The sequence below is a fragment of the Engraulis encrasicolus genome, chromosome 12 (assembly GCF_034702125.1).
Source record: "Engraulis encrasicolus isolate BLACKSEA-1 chromosome 12, IST_EnEncr_1.0, whole genome shotgun sequence".
Classification (NCBI taxonomy): domain Eukaryota; kingdom Metazoa; phylum Chordata; class Actinopteri; order Clupeiformes; family Engraulidae; genus Engraulis; species Engraulis encrasicolus.
The window spans coordinates 3,961,448-3,977,864 of NC_085868.1; the positions used below are offsets into that span (position 1 = coordinate 3,961,448).

At 45.0% G+C, this 16,417-nt stretch overlaps 1 protein-coding gene and 1 long non-coding RNA gene across 2 annotated transcripts; one reads left to right on the forward strand and one right to left on the reverse strand.

Annotated features, from left to right (window-relative positions):
- Positions 1-2,750: 2,750 nt before the first annotated feature.
- On the forward strand, positions 2,751-3,783 carry LOC134459984 (uncharacterized). The gene is made up of 3 exons (XR_010036932.1): positions 2,751-3,165; positions 3,390-3,566; positions 3,728-3,783. It is a non-coding gene; the product is annotated as an uncharacterized LOC134459984 (long non-coding RNA).
- A 9,029-nt stretch (positions 3,784-12,812) lies between these two features.
- On the reverse strand, positions 12,813-16,190 carry LOC134460211 (serine/arginine repetitive matrix protein 1-like). Its single transcript, XM_063212665.1, has 8 exons — positions 15,906-16,190; positions 15,432-15,542; positions 15,041-15,142; positions 14,490-14,585; positions 14,187-14,388; positions 13,439-13,553; positions 12,996-13,138; positions 12,813-12,825 (listed from the first exon to the last, which is right to left on the reverse strand). Exons 1-8 carry the CDS (start codon positions 16,177-16,179, stop codon positions 12,813-12,815), a joined length of 1,056 nt encoding a protein of 351 aa, XP_063068735.1. The 5' UTR covers positions 16,180-16,190.
- Positions 16,191-16,417: the final 227 nt, after the last annotated feature.

Consider the following 16,417-nt stretch of genomic DNA (forward strand, 5'->3'; position numbering starts at 1 on the left):
AGGCAAAACTCACCAAACCAGTTCAGAAGGAGGTGAGAAAATGGCCTGAGGTAGCCATCTCACGACTACAGGACTGCTTTGAAACCACAGACTGGGACATTTTCAAAACAGCTGCCACCCACAGCAATCACATTGACATTGAGGAGTACACAGACACCGTGACCTCCTACATCACAAAATGCATCGATGATGTTACAGAAATAAAACACATCACCACCAGGGCCAACCAGAAGCCATGGTTCACAGGAGACGTTCACCGACTGCTGAGGGCCAGAGACAAAGCCTTCAGAGCAGGAGACGTAGCTGGCCTAAAGACAGCAAGGGCAAACCTGTCCCAGGGCATCAGGAAAGCAAAAAAGGAATACTCAGACAAAATAACAACACACTTCAAAGACAGCAGAGATGCACAGAGCCTGTGGCAGGGCATACAGGCCATCACGGACTATAAGCCTGCACCACGAAGCTGTGACAACAACACCTCTCTGCTAAACGACCTGAACAGTTTCTTTGCCCGCTTTGAAACACAAAATGACACTCACCCACAGAAAACTCCCCCTCCCCCCCATGATCAACCCCTTTACCTGTCCTCTGCCAGTGTTAAGAGGACACTGGCCACCATCAACCCACGCAAAGCAGCTGGCCCAGACAACATACCAGGCCGAGTGTTGAAGGATTGTGCAGAAGAGCTGAAGGATGTCTTCACAGACATCTTTAACATCTCTCTGGAGCAAGCAGTCATCCCATCACTTTTCAAAGCTGCTACCATCATACCTGTGCCGAAGAAATCATCACCATCATGCTTCAATGACTACCGTCCTGTAGCACTGACGCCCATAATCATGAAGTGCTTCGAACGGCTAGTCCTGTCACACATCAAAGCCACCCTACCCCCCACCCTAGACCCCTACCAGTTCGCATACCGAGCCAAGCGATCCACGGAGGATGCAATTTGCTCTGCCCTCCATCCAGCCCTCACCCACTTGGACAATAAAGACTCATATGTGAGAATGCTGTTCATTGACTTCAGTTCAGCATTCAATACCATAATACCACAACAACTCATCAGAAAACTGGACAAACTAGGTTTCAGCACCTCCCTCTGCAACTGGCTGCTGGACTTCCTGATGCAAAGACCACAAGCAGTACGGGTAGGGAACAACACCTCAAGCACCCTGACCCTGAGCACGGGGGCTCCGCAAGGTTGTGTTCTCAGCCCCCTGCTGTTCCACGCTGCTGACACACGACTGCACAACGACCCACAGCACTAACCATCTAGTGAAGTTTGCGGATGATACAACACTGGTGGGCCTCATCACCAAGGGCGATGAGACTCACTACAGAGAAGAAGTAGACCTGCTGGCCAGATGGTGCAAAGACAACAACCTCCTGCTGAATGTCAACAACACCAAGGAGATTGTTGTCAACTTCCAAAGGGTCCAAAAACAACTGCCACCACTGACCATCGACGGCGATGCTGTGGAGAGAGTGAGCAGCACCAAGTTCCTTGGAGTGCACATCAGCGACGACCTCTCTTGGACCACCAACACTACATCACTGGCGAAGAAGGCCCATCAGCGTCTCTACTTCCTGCGCAAACTAAAGAAGGCAAGTGCTACACCCTCCATCATGACAACATTCTACAGAGGAACCATAGAGAGCGTCGTGTCCAACTGCATCACAGTGTGGGGAGGAAGCTGCACGGAGAAAAACAGGAAGACACTCCAGCGTGTTGTGAACACAGCGAAGAAGATCATTGGAGTACCACTCCCCTCCCTGCAGGACATTTACACCACACGCCTCACCCGGAAAGCACTGATGATCATCAAAGACACAAGCCACCCTGCACACAAACTGTTCAGCCTCCTGCCCTCTGGAAAGAGGTACAGGCGCCTCCGTTCCCGTACCACCAGGCTGGCGAGCAGCACAATGCACCAAGCGATCAAGATGCTGAACACTCAACCCACTCTCCCTCCACTGTCAGCCTCTAGCCAGCAAGGCCACTGACAACCCCCCCCCCCCATCCCCCACCACCATATCTGCGACTGAACATTCCACCTGCACTACTATACTTGTGACTGAACTTTCAACCTGCACTAACTCAAAACATGCACACACACACACACACACACACACACACACACACACACACACAAGCACACTGCACTTTCTGCACTAAACCCAAACATACACACACTGACACACACACACACACACACACACACACACAGACACACGAACACACACACAGACGCACACCGCGCCTTCTACCTGCACTAAACACATACACACACATACACACACACTGCTGCTGGTGTACTTGACAGACCTTTTTAATATTTATTTTTCTTCAAAATGCTACTATTACCATGTCAGAACGCTATAAAGGACTTTTTTAGGAAAAGCACAAAAGCACAACAATACCTCTTAATGTATGTCCTCTACAAGTCTTCTGTTGTCCAGTCTTGCACTTTAAATGTCTGTATGAGCACTGTCTATGTCCATACTGTCTTAAGTCCATGTATAAGTACTGTCTATGTCTATACTGTCTATGTCCTTACCTAGATTAGTCTATGTCTGTATGGGAAAGCAAGAAATGTAATTTCAAATTCTTTGTATGACCAGTGCATGTAAAGAAATTGACAATAAAAACCTACTTGACTTGACTTGACTATATGTTGTGTATTATTGTCATGTTGGGAGATCCAAAAATGGCCCACCGTCAGTGTAGTGGTCGAGGGAAGGACGTTTGCACTCAGGATTGCACATTACATGTCTCCCTCCATCCATTCGTTGATGATGTGAAGTTGTCCTGTGCTTTGGCCAGACAAACACCCTCAAACCATAATGATACAACTTTCATGCATGATGGTGAGGAGGGTGTTCTTGAGATCATAGACAGCAGTTCTTTCTCAAAATACATTGAATTGTGTTAATGCCGAACAGGTTGATTTTGGTTTCATCTGACTACAGCACCTCCTTATCATATCCTAAACCAGTCTGATATTCGTTGGCAAACCTCAGGTGGGACTGCACAGGTTCCTTCTGAAGTAGAGGTACAGTTCTATGTGTGCTCTACAGGATCTTAAACCAGCTGTCATAAAAGAAGAAACATTGCACGATTCCTTTTAAAAATGGCAGAAACAGCAGGAAAAACATCACACAAATGTAAGTATTTTTTGGGTAATTTAGGGTTTTAAAACCTTGATGAAATGTTGCATTGTGTAAAGGCTAACTGTAGCGAACGCTGTAACATCACCATTTTTCTGTGTGAATTTATTTATTTTGTGAATATGAATATATTTTTTCTTTTAATATCCATTTCATATTTTGTGTATTTTTGTATTAATATGTACATTCTTTGGGGAAAATTGTTTAATTAATAACGTCAGATGGACACGTCAGCAATTAGGTCATCACTTGGTCACGTGATGCCTTTGATAGAAAGTTCTGGATTTCATTGCATACTCAGTCGGCGTGTGCAAGCGGTAATAGGAAGACAAAGGACTGTGAAATATGAAGAAATGGACTTCTAGCAACTCCTAACCTTCTGGTTGGAGGGGTATACGGTATGGACAATTGAGGGAAATATTCTTGTGTTTGTATGTGTGTGAATATTGTTTTTGAGAGCATTTATATTTTATGTAATAAGTTTCAGTTTAACAATTCATGAATATGGGAACATGACGGTTTTACTGATGAGTATTTGCCACCGTGTATTCTATTGCAGTGTTCACGGTGGTCTTGGGCGTTTGTACGACGGAAAATCCTGTAATAAAACGTTTGGAACCATCAGTCGGAGCGTTGCACTTTCATCAACCAGTTAGAAAAAGTTGGGAGCAGCTATACTAACATTGTCGCTATGTTCGTTTCCCCCATAAAACGCAAATGGAAACCGTTAGTCTATTAGCAGTGCTCTAAAACTGTAAACACCAACCCGCCAAATGCTAGTGAAATGTCAGTTTGACTGGTTTAAAACACCAAATTACCCACTTTCACCACTGATTGTGTGTTTGGTAAGGAAGATTCACATTTGGCTGGTGAGGAAAAAAGTTAATCGTGCAACAGGTGTTGTAGGCAATGTAACTCCAGTGATGATTAAAACTAGAGATGCTTAACTCGAATCTTTGAGGCATTCAGATTGATTGGATCATTCCAAGGAGGGTATCCGGATTAGACGGATCACTCAGATCACTTATTTAAAATAAAAATAAATAAATAATAATAATGTATTTTTTAAAACGTTTCTGCCGTTAAGTAGCTATGCGCCTCGCCTTTGTTGTTCCATTTATCAATTCACGTTGATAAATCAAAGAGTAAGACAGTTTGATCAACAAAACTCACTTTATGAATGTCACAGTTCCTAAACTCATGCTGCGATCCGACCCACCTGGGTTTCCTCACTAAACATGCAACCACAACTCGAACAGCCTTTGGCAGCAGTGAAACGGCATGTTCCTGATTTTGCAATAAATAATGTGTGTGTTTGTATTTAAGAAGACTAAAAGTCAAATATTTGGGAGCAGAAGTCTAGTTGAGCAGGGACAGTCAGGAGGCGAGCAGCAGATGACCACTCGCTTCCGCTGCCGAGTTGCCTTGCGACTCGCACACTCGTGGCAAAAACGAAACTTAAGCGTTGATCCGATCCATAGGGGATTCGCTGCTACCAACAACTCAGTCAGGATTCGTCTCGCCGAGGGCGCCGCTGCTGAGTGACTCGGACGAGGGGAGTGACAGCAGTGGCTTTAAAGACTGTACGCTGTAACGCAGTGAGTGATAGTAGAGTCACGTCTGTAGACCATAATTTCCCTAAGAGTAGCCTACAGACTGAGATGTTAAAGCGTTGGCAGAGCACTGTTAACATTTAGAAATGTAGACCTCAACAGAGTCAGAAGCACACACATAGGGAGCGGGGATCCGCGACTCAATTGGCCACAACAGGCTGGACGGATCAAACAGGCTCGATGAATGACGAGGCGGGAGTTGGTTCAGTTTTACTCAGTGAGTGTTCGTGACTGAACAGCATACTAGGTAGATTAGAGAATGGCTGTTGTAGTCAACTAAAGAGGATATATTCCGGTTTCACAATTTCTCACGCTGTAACTGCCATTTTGTTGACATATTAATGAAATGCCGTCTGACCCGCCTTTGGCGGATCAATGCACGACAGCCATCCGGTCTGTTCGGATGAGGTCTTGATCCGGCTCTCCAACCGGATCCTCCGGGTTTTATATCAGCTCTAATTAGAACTATTGTTGAACCAAAGATTATTCAAATACTCCGTTTGGTTGAACTGGCTGCTTTTTGAATGTGTTATTCTGCTGACTGTTCCCGTGTCCCGTAGGATAGAATCAGTAGGCCTATGGCCAACACATACTGTATCTCAATGGCAACAGTTGGGTTGTTGTTGTCGCTCATAGAAATAATACTAGGTTGTCGCTGACCTGGGGTGGATTTCTCGAATCCGACCAAAATTAGCCTTCGGACCAAGTAAGTACGAACAAAGTCCGACACAACAACTAACCAACAACGATGATTTCTCGAAACCCTCAGACCAACGTGGTCCGATGTAGGTACGAAGTAAGTGCGATGAAATTCCAACCAAGTAAGTTCAGACGCACGATGAAGTTGTCGGAAATGCTCGGAGTGTCTCGCCTCAGCTCGGGTGCATTTGTCGCAAAGCAGTGACGCTGTACCACACAGTGCCTGTCAAATTCAGGCTATACATCTAGCCTATCAAAGTCTGCAAATCTTTGTCAACACAATCATGTCCCCGACTTCAACCCTCTTCAACTGCAGTTACCAAATGCGACATTACAATCCACCATGTATTATTTTTACTTAGGTTTTGCATATAATGTTTAATATTGTAGGCTATAGCCTACCACTAATATGGAAGCACGGCTGGTGGGTGAGTGGTTAGAATGTCGGAATTTCACACACGTTTGCCGTTTCCTTATCGGAGGCGTGAGTTCAATCCCCGGTGAATATACTATAATAACCACCCAACACATCTTTTTTCCAGAACGGCAAGCGAAGTCATTCTCACGCGCAACGCAACACTTTCAACAGGTCATGGCCAGGCAGATTGCAGTTAAATGCTGCTTGAAATGATAACTGAAATTACGCTTGAGAATTAATAAAACATATCAGAATGTTTATTTAATTCTCCAGTCTGCACGCGTCTTTACGCGCAACGTAAGCGGGTGGAACTGCCATTATTGCCGTTGTACATAGGCCTAAAGACGCGCAGGAAGGGACCTATGGAAGGGGCCGTTAATGTCTGTAAACATGGCACAATCAAAGTCCTTCAACGTCGGAAAAGACCTGTTAACGCAATCATATCCCCAAAATCCACCCCATTAAATGCAGTAACCAAATGTCGGTCTACACATCACCATCAATGAAGAGCAATGGGCGGTGAATGGTAAGCGCGAAGGCGTTTTCAGTGTGACAAGATTTCGATTCCCTCAGTAAGATAGGCCTACATTAAGCGCAGGTGTCTATTCCTCTGCGCAACTGTTTATCCAACCTCTGTGTGTGTGCGTAAATTGGTCGATCCACGCGTGCTGTTGGGCGCGCTTGTGGAGCTCTGGCATCGGAGAGTCTTTGCCTCGCAGCCACGCACGCAGTCACATTAAGGCCAAGTCAAATTGCTTTTCACCTGTATTTTACAAAAACACAAAACGATGGCCCAATTTACACAGATAGAGAAAGAATGACACGATGCGCTGTGTTGTTTTCTGATCCCCCTGACTGCACTGCACTTCGTGCGCCATGGGCCATGGCGCTATTTGGAGTGTGCTCACTGCTGAAACAACATTTGCTTTAACAGTAGCCTATTGGCCGGCTGCTTGTGACAGACTTGTATTACAACAGTAGAATTGAAATGAAAAGAAGAATATGAATGCTATGACATAAGACCTAGTAACGCGAAGAAGTGTCCTATTCTTGTCATCACGCTCGCCTTTCCGAGTGCCTTTCCATTACGCACTATTTCAACATACTAGGGCAGTTGCATAATGTCCATTTTTGAACTTGTTGTAGCCTACGATGTAGTTTGGAGTTCTTGTGGACTAAGACATAGCCTACAATGCAAGGAATAGGCCTACAAGAAGGATCACCGCACACTGGTGCCTTTTAAAAATAATAGTGAACAGCGCATTTCGCAATGGCAACTTATAGGCTACATGTATTTCCATGTAGCCTATGCTTGTTGGAGTTTAATCAAAATGTGCTATTGGCTTTGTTATGTGTGGAGATAGGTGAGTGGTTAAATAATCTGCATTCATGCGAGATGCTGCTTTTGGTGTGGGTTCAAATCCCGATGGTAATCAAACGGTTCTTTTTTTGGCGCAGCTTTGATTGATCGGAGCTTGTGAAGCACGATAGTGGAACATATAATTTCCTACTATATTTGGACAATATTTTTATCCCCTATTTGAATATTGTGTTGGTGGGGTTTTTTTTTTCAGCCCTGTTCGTAACATGACTAGACATTTGGTGTAGTATGGGTCGGAGGCTTGTGCACTTGGTGGCAGTAATCGATCGATGTTGCTTGAACTCTGCCTGAACCCGCCCCAAACCACGAGCAAGAGTGACGTGCTTCCCAAAACAAAGGTGAACTAGCTAACCATGCTAGTCGTTCCAATTCCGACAGTAGTACTAACGAACAGCCCCTACTTCGTTTTGCAGGAACACCTGCGTCGTTCGCACCAACATCGGACGAACGACTAACTACATTACTTGTAAACATTGGTACTTTGTAAGTCCGAACGAAGTGTTCCAGAAACAGTTTTGTCGCAGCTGGGTCGTTAGTTGCTACCTTAGTTAGCAACGAAGGTTTCGAGAACGGTAGCCCTGCACGGTTGTTGTCTATAGGTCTGACTCTAATAAAAGTTCACGGCGCCACCTGATCCAGTACAACTACGTGTCGGTGACAGATTAAAGGAATAGGCCTACATAACAATTTCCCTGTGCTTTACAGAGTAGAGAAACTTTATTGATCCCCAGGGGGAAATTCAGGTGTTAAGTAGCTACATAAAAACAAACACAGACACAGACACAGACACACACACACATGCCAAGAGGTTCCAGATCTGGGCCAGCTCTGGCATCTCAGGCAGTCCAATCCCCAATAATGATGTCCTTCTTAGTGTCCTTCTGTATACTGTTAAACAGTTGAATGGCCCAAGGGACAAAGGACCTCCTTAGCCTGTCTGTCCTGCAGGTGAAAGCATGGAGTCTGTGACTGCACAGACTCAGTTGGTTAGTGAAGGTGGCGTTAACGCGGTGAGGCTGATTGTCCATAATAGAGTCCAGTCTGCTCAGTGTTCTGCTCTCAGCTGTTGAGGTGAGTGACTGCAGCTCCATGCCCACCACTGACCCCGCCTTCCTCACCAGTCTGTCAAGGCGTGCAGCATCTCTCTTCCAGCATCAGGGACTCCAGAAGAAACACGGCGGCTGATTTGCTTTCGGGACGAAAATGAGCAGCGGTTCCTCAAGTCCAAAGCTTGTGCGAAACAACTATGGGAGTGAGTTGACATAGGTTTCTTCTCAGTGTTTTGGGTTGTTATGATCCCGTCTACGTTATCATAATAGTGGTGTTATTGCGATAAACAACTTTTGGGGGCAAACGGTTTAGATGTGCATGACTGCATGTTCATATGATCATTGTTGGTTGTTAAAGTGACTCCTCCTTTATGCGTTATCTGTCAATGTAATACAGGACACTGATCAAGGATCTTGGCCTCCAGGGTAAGGTAACCTCCCAGCAGACCTCAAAGAAGTGGGAGAACCTTAAGAAGAAGTACAAGGTAAGCTGGAAGCAATGTCCTAGATAGGGGTGGGGAACCTATGTCTCGAGGGCCATTATCCGGCCCCGATGTACAGGTGCTGGTCAACGAATTAGAATAATTTGAAATAGTGCAATCATTAAATTCTTTGAATGCATTTTTTGTGCAGAAAGCAAATCAGGTGTTCACCGCACCTGTCCTACTCGTTAGACTAATCACAGAACTCGTTACCTGTAAAAAAAAAATTGCTTAGCTGAGCTTTCCAAAAGGCCCATTTAGGCCATTTAACTGTGATACTGTTGTTTTATTGAATTAGAATAATGGAGAAACCGTTTCATTGAATTAGAATAAATGCTCGAATTTTTGTTTTCTGTGAAGAGTGTTCACTGTGCAGTATAAAGTCAGGGTTGAGTAGAATTTCTAAGTTGTAAAATCAATCATGGGTAAGCAGCGCGACCTCTCAACCGGAATAGTGGCTCAAATTCAAGCCCTTCGCCAACAAGGCTTGACCCAAACTAAAATTGCTGAGCAGCTCGGCATCAGCCAGTCTTCCGTCTGCAAAGCTCTCAAGAAAAACTGCAGCAAGCGCACCAACTGTTCCGGCGTCCGAAAAACTTCTGCTCGCGACAACAGGTGTAATGAGGGGCGTGTTTAATTTATGGTGTGTGGTGGCCTAATCACGAGTGTAAACATTTGTTGTGTTTTAAGGTGTGTAGTCCTCAAAATAACTGTAGTGTGGAGCTGTAGTAATGTTTAAACACTTTAAACTGATTCATAGTAGTAGTACGTTGGTGCGGAAGCACAATGACAAGTTTCACCTGCATGCAATGATTGAATGATTGACTGGTCCACCAATTGCCTCGTTTGCCTCGCTTCATGCGCAGTGCCACTGATTATTCTCTCTCTCTCCCTCGTTCCAGCCAACCAACCCGGGAACTGGAGCCCTGATAGGCTGCAGCATAAAAGCCTCATGACGACCACAAACTCAAGACTGCTGTACAGGGAGCACCGAACTCAAGAAGCGCCCTGGTAGCACCGGAGTGGCACCTAGCTGTACAAGATTTTTGCTGTGTATCTTTATCTTATTTTGCCAACTCTCCTGGCTACAGGCTTTTTTTTCCATCTGGGGGTAATTCCACCAGGAACGCCGACTTCTGTGCTCCCTAGCCTTTTAAAGGCCTTGTGACCTCCGGAGGCGACCTACTGTATGTATGTATACATGTTTATGGTGAATGGGCCTAGCAGAAGCAGTTGCCTCATTTGAGACAAGCTAGTGCCGTGATGTGTGTGTGTGTGTTAAGTGTTTTTAATTGTCTACTGGCTAGGGGAGCGCCCACTGCCTGTGTATTGTTGTGACTGAAACCTTTTAACTTTTTTGAGTAAAAAAAAAATAAGAATAAAAGTACATTTTATGACATTTTGGAGTGATTCTTACCCAGCCACAAGTTTATCGAACCTGTTGTGCCTTTGTTGAACATCGCCCCCCTAGGGGCTGGCGTAGTCGTTGACCTAGTGTGATTTATCCTCAACCAAACAACTTAAAGGGGCCTACACAAGCAGCTGAGAAAGATCGCAGTCAGCAACCGGTTCAAGTCCACTTCCGAGCTCACCGACTTGTGGAACAAGCAGACCGGTCTCCAGATCAACCACTTACCGTCGTCTGCGCGAACTGGGCTTCAAATCTCGCGTTCCAGCAGTAAAACTGATGCTGAACAAGAAACAAATGGAGAAACGGCTGAAGTGGGCCAAAGAACACGGCTAGTGGACTGCTGAAGACGGAAAGTGGTCTTCAGCGACGAATCATGCTTCTGCATCTCCTTCGATGACCAAGGTCCTCGTGTCTGGCGTCGTGGTGGCAAAACCTACAACCACGAGTGCGTGAAAAGATCCGTCAAGTTTCCCCAGAGCGTTATTGTCTGGGGATGCATGTCCACTCGAGGTGTAGGGAAGCTCTGCTTCCTCAAGAAGACTGTCAATGCTGACGTATATCAAGATGTTCTGGAAACGTTCCTGATTCCGACTGTTGAGGAACAGTTCGGCGAAGAAGACTTCATATTTCAAGAGGATCTTGCACGGGCTCATGCGGCAAAGTCGACCAAAGATTGGTTCACTAAAAAACAGCTTGAAGTTTTGGCATGGCCGGCCAACTCGCCTGACCTCAATGTCATTGAAAACCTTTGGGCCATCGTCAAGCGGAAAATTCGCGACAGAAAGCCTACTACGCTGGACCAACTGAAGCAGAACATCGCCACTGCCTGGTAGGCCTGGGCAAAAAATCGATGTGATTTTAAAATCGAGTTTGAAAGTCAAATCGATTTGTTTTTTGAGAAATCGCGTTATACGATTTTTTTTAATCATCTGTCAGTTTATGTAGGCTATCCACGCGCACAGCGCTTTGCATGACGTTCACCACTTGGCGAGGACGTAGGCTGTCTACCTAGTGAATTCTCTGTGTCTCCTCCCCCATTACATGCACAAACGAACGTGGTGAGTGAAATGGTTTGACAGAAATATAGTGAAACGGGCGAGGAATACGGGCTCCTGTTCAAAAAAGGTGACACTACCTCCTATCGTTTTGCCAATGATGAATACCAAACAACCTACCACTTTGTAAATTGTGAATGACAGTGTTGTCATAACGTAAGCTGTACGTCTAGCAGCCGGACTACAGGCATGTTTGAATATTTGAAACGAAAACATCTCGCGGAGAAAATGCTAAACAAACTACTCTACCCCTACCACAAGAGTGAAGCAAGGTGGAAAGCAGTCATGGATTCAATTAGCCTAGAACTACCTATTACGATATGCTTCCAATTTATTCGGCAGAGAAGAGAGGTTTTCAACATATGCTTAAAGTTTTGGATGCGCTGCTTCCTCGTCTGTATAATCCTAACCAACATGTGAGTTGAAAGGAATCTCTCTCCCTCCCTCTCTCGCTCACACACACACACACCCCACCAAGCACCCGGAGCAATCGGTCTCTCGCGCGCTCTCTCTCCCCCTCTCTCTAAAGCCCTACTCGGACGGGACTAGTTAGGAGACTTGTGGTAAAGTAATAATAACCGCGTCTGAACGCGACATGTCAGTTAATATAGCGGCAATATCGGTAAACTTCGCCGAGAGTTTTACCACCTGTTAACTCATTGGCTGCCAGCCATTTTCACAAGAGTTCCACCCGTGGTGCCAGCCGTTTTTCACCATTTTGGGTGTTCTTCAAAGTCCAACAGAAAATTGAGTTCTTTGTCAATGTCAACACCAAGGATACCAAAAGAGAGATTAGACTTTCCTCTTCCATCTAAAAAACCCCGCTTGTTTATACCTCTTTCCGTTCCTTTGTAATCATCCTTGGAAGAGAGGTGGGTTTCCCCAAAAACACTGATTTCAGACCAAAAAGCTGAGAAAAAGGGCTTTTTGTAAAAAGCAACATTTCAAGCAGAAAATCATGATGTTCTTGAAATAGTAACAGCTAAAACATCACAACCTTGTATAATACAATAGAAACAACAATGAAAATGGTTTAGACAGTAAAAAATAATTTATTTAGAAATATAAACAGAGTAGAAATATAAATAAAGAAAGCAATTCATAGGGTTTTTTTTTACTTGAAACAAATGGCATATTTGCATAGAAATATCCTGTTGGGGGAAACAGGAGCTTGTTCTTGAAATAAAGTGCATGTATTGTACATGTACACTAAGGTACAGTATAACCAAGGATGTAAGTATTACATTTAGCCACCAGATGGCAACATTTCAAAGCAAACATACTGTAAGTACCGGTAAGAAAACAAAAACACTTGGCATCCATTCAAGTGATTTGTATGCATGTGTCTTCACTCCTACAACAGGTAACTTATAACTGTAATAACTATGTAAGTACTACATGGACAACAATTCAACATCAGCAACACAATCAAAAGAAAAACCTATAATGAGATGTAATAAACAAATCTTGAATCTTGTTGGTGCATTGCAACACAGTGCATCTAGTTTGTTTTACCTTTTGTTTGAATAGTTGCGCTTAGTGTGGTAATCTGTGAAGCAATCGCCAACATGCAAGGGAACGCAACACGATTTGCACCACATTTTAGTCTCGCTACGTATACCCCTACGTACACAGACCCTACATCTCCTTCCAGGTCTCAGCTTCGCTGCGGTGGGTCTCAGGAATACAAGTTTGTGTGTGAAAAGGTCACCATCTAACCTGCTGTCTGGGTCAGTGTTGTAGGGTGCTCGATTAGGTCTGCCTTCCACGTCCACATCCCCCTCAGCACCTCCGCCCTCCCCCTCTGTCTGCTCCACCTCATCCTCTCCCAACCTGCGCCTCACAGTCCACGCCTTCACCACCTGACGGATAAACTCCAGGAGGGTTTTACACCCCCCTGGGTGTTTGGCTCTGTACAGTACAAATGCATTGAACATGCACAGTTGCATGAGGTATGCCACACATTTTTTGGACCAGTTGAAAGTCCTTCGAATGAAGGGGTAGTAGGCCACATTTTGATCCAACCTGTCCACCCCATTCATGTGGTTATTATAGGCAACCACACACTTTGGTTTGTCCTGAGCCTCCTTCTCTCTCTGTCCCCTCTGCCAGACTTCGACTCGCTCCATTTGGTCTTGGTGACAGGTAGTCACCATTCGTACCAATCTCTTGTCCTGCCAGGCCACCACCATCACCCTCCCATTGTGCCGCACTGTTCTTCCCCCAACCTCCAGGTTTGCCACCTCCCTCATATTTGCAGGCTCCCCCCTGTTCCTCCTAAGTGTGCCACACACATTTGTCTTCACATCAAGCAATTTCTCACAAAGAGAGACAGAGTTATAAAAGTTGTCCATATACAACACATATCCATGGCCTGTCAGACGATCAAGCAAGTCAAAAACGATCTCTGGCAGGGTACTGGCTTCTCCAATATAAGGCCTCATATTGAAGCAGTACCCTGTTGCAGAGTCGCAGAGTATATATGATTTAATGCCATATTTCACTGGCTTCTGGGGGTTATAAACCCTGAATGATAGACGCCCCCGCCACTGCATCATCCCCTCATCAATAGAGATGTTGGGGCCTGGCTCAAAAAGCTCCTTGAATTTGGTAACAAGGTAATCCAAGACTGGACGTACCTTGTACATTTTGTCATTCAAATCTTGTGTGGTGTTGTCATTGAAATGTAAAAACCGGCAAATTAGTTGAAATCGGCTTCTGGACATGGTTTTTCCAAAATGGGGCGTGCTATCCACCTCATCCACACTCCAGTACAAGTCAATGCTGGGTTTTTTGACATAACCTGTTAGAAAGGTCAACCCAAAGAAACTTTTTATTTCTAGCAGTGTGACTGGTTTCCATGATTTGTGTCGACTGTATGGCAATGAGGCGGTGTGTGCTTCAAAATACTGACTGGCATATAGGTTGGTCTGTTCAACAATGTTCTGTAGCAGTTCATCTGTGAGGAAGAGCTTCAAGAAGTCAGCTGGCTGGTCGCTGTCCAATTCGGCGGCAGCACTCCGGAGTAGCAGTGAATGGAATATGGCTGGGCTGCCAGCCATCTTCATGCCAGGCCCCAGTGTCGGTGCCTTGGCCAGAATGTCTGCCTGGTCTGCCAGCTGAAATTGACACACATACAACTGCTATAAGACATACGTTCATATTTATTCATGTGGTGCCATAAACTGAATTGCATTTACTTTTATAATTTACCTTTCTTCTTTGCTTTGGTAGTGCGTGGCGCATGGAAGTTCGAGCTCTGACTGCTTGATGTAGAGGGATGCTGGATGAGAGTGCTGGATGCAGTATCTGCCAATTACAGAAAAGATACACTTATCATACCACTCTTTCTAAATCATTAGTAGCCTACGAGTTTACTGTACTTCTTGGAGATTGAAAAAAATGTGTGCCCATCTTCATCCAACATGGTCTGGATGAATGAGAAAGTATCTTCATAGGCAGTTGAAACAATAAAATGCAAGGCTGATGAGACATTTGTGTGCCACGGACAAGAGTGGTGCAAGCAATCAATGCAATGCAAAAGCTGCTAGATAAAAATAAAAACCTAGGGGACTAATTGGCATTGGCAGGCAGTAACGCATAAGCCATGGGCTACTATCAACAACACAAATCAAAACATTGCTATTCAAAAGATGCTGCGTAAAAATGAACAGGTAGAGCTAACGGATGCACAGAGAGAAAACTAGAGCTTAGGCCAGTCATCCAAACGTTACGAAGCATACGAAAAAGTCGTCTCGACTTACCTTTCTTCTTTGTTTTGGTTCGACGCATGAGCGCACTGGAGGGTGCATGTCGTCCTCTGATTGATGTAGAGGGGTTCTGAATGCGCGTGGTGGGTACAGGGTCTACGAATGACAGAAATATATAATTACCACACCAAAATAGAAACGGTAAAAAGGAAGACTGGTGGCGCTATGTGCCATGGACAAGAACGCCAAGCCATCAAAAGACGTTTTCAAAACAATAACACAAGACGCTAGGGTAAAATAAAATGATATTGGCTAACTGGCAGGCAGAAACGCACTCGCCATAATATCAACAACAAAAGTCAAAACATTGAGATTCAAAAGATGCTGCCTAACATTGAACAGGTGGAGCTCACGAATGCACAGAGGGAAAACTAGAAGAGCTCACCTTTCTTCTTCGTTTTGGTCGCACGCATGAGGGCAAGGGAGGGGTGACGTGCATGTCGTCCTCCTCTACTTGATGTAGGGGGGTGCTGACTGCGCGAGCTGGGTGCAGGATCTACATGTACGAATAACAGAAATATAAAATTACCACACCACAATTGAAACGGTAAAAGGCAAGACTGATTGCGCCTGTGTACAATGGATTACAGTGGTGAAAAACGACCATGCAAGCAATCAAAAGGCGTTTCCAAAACAATAAGATAGGACGCGCGTCCTAGGGTAAAAATGAACTAGGTGGCTAACTTGCAGGCAGAAATGTAGCCTAAGATAGTGTCAACACATAACTAAACCGTTGTAATTCAAAATATCTTGCGTAAAATTCAACAGTGGAGCTAACTAGTGCACAGAAAACAGCACACAGTGGTCAGTGTAGCAATCAAACAGAGTTATAAAGCGCGTAAAAAGTCAAATGACTTACCATCGCCATGTCGCCTTGCTGGCCGAGGAGAGGGCGATCTCCGGCTAAGGGGAGAGGAGGCTCTGCTATTAGTCCCAGAGCCTGGGGGTATCCACTCGTCAGATGAGTCGGGGTCCGGTTCACTGAAATCGGAACTAGAGTCATCGTCACTGTCGCTGTCTGACTCGCGTGAGTTTCCAGGTTGTGAACGTCTTCCACGTAAAGCTTCCTCCAAGGTGAGCTGCTTCAGTCCATGACTGCGCCTGGCCATGCTGCTACTCTGATTGAGCATCATGCTGCGTCTTGGTTTATATAGCCTACTACATCTTCTTTGAGGTGTAAACAAATCACATCAAACAAAACAAAGGTGCTGCCATCTAGATAATCGGATACCGTCCCACATTCCTAGCAGCATGCATATCCACTCGCATATCTAAAGTTTCAGCTAGCTCTCCAGAGCAGATAGCATGCATGCAGAATCAAAAAGGCTAGTTAGTCCCGATAGCATGCATGCAGGATCTCAAATAGCCTAC

What these genes read in the sequence shown, in the direction of transcription:
- LOC134460211 (XM_063212665.1), bottom strand. Translation starts at nt 16,179, where the DNA reads ATGATGCTCAATCAGAGTAGCAGCATGGCCAGGCGCAGTCATGGACTG. An exon ending in AGCAAGGCGACATGGCGATG is followed by an intron (nt 15,543 to 15,905) that starts GTAAGTCATTTG and finishes TCGTACATGTAG; the next exon opens with ATCCTGCACCCAGCTCGCGC. An exon ending in GACCAAAACGAAGAAGAAAG is followed by an intron (nt 15,143 to 15,431) that starts GTGAGCTCTTCT and finishes TGTCATTCGTAG; the next exon opens with ACCCTGTACCCACCACGCGC.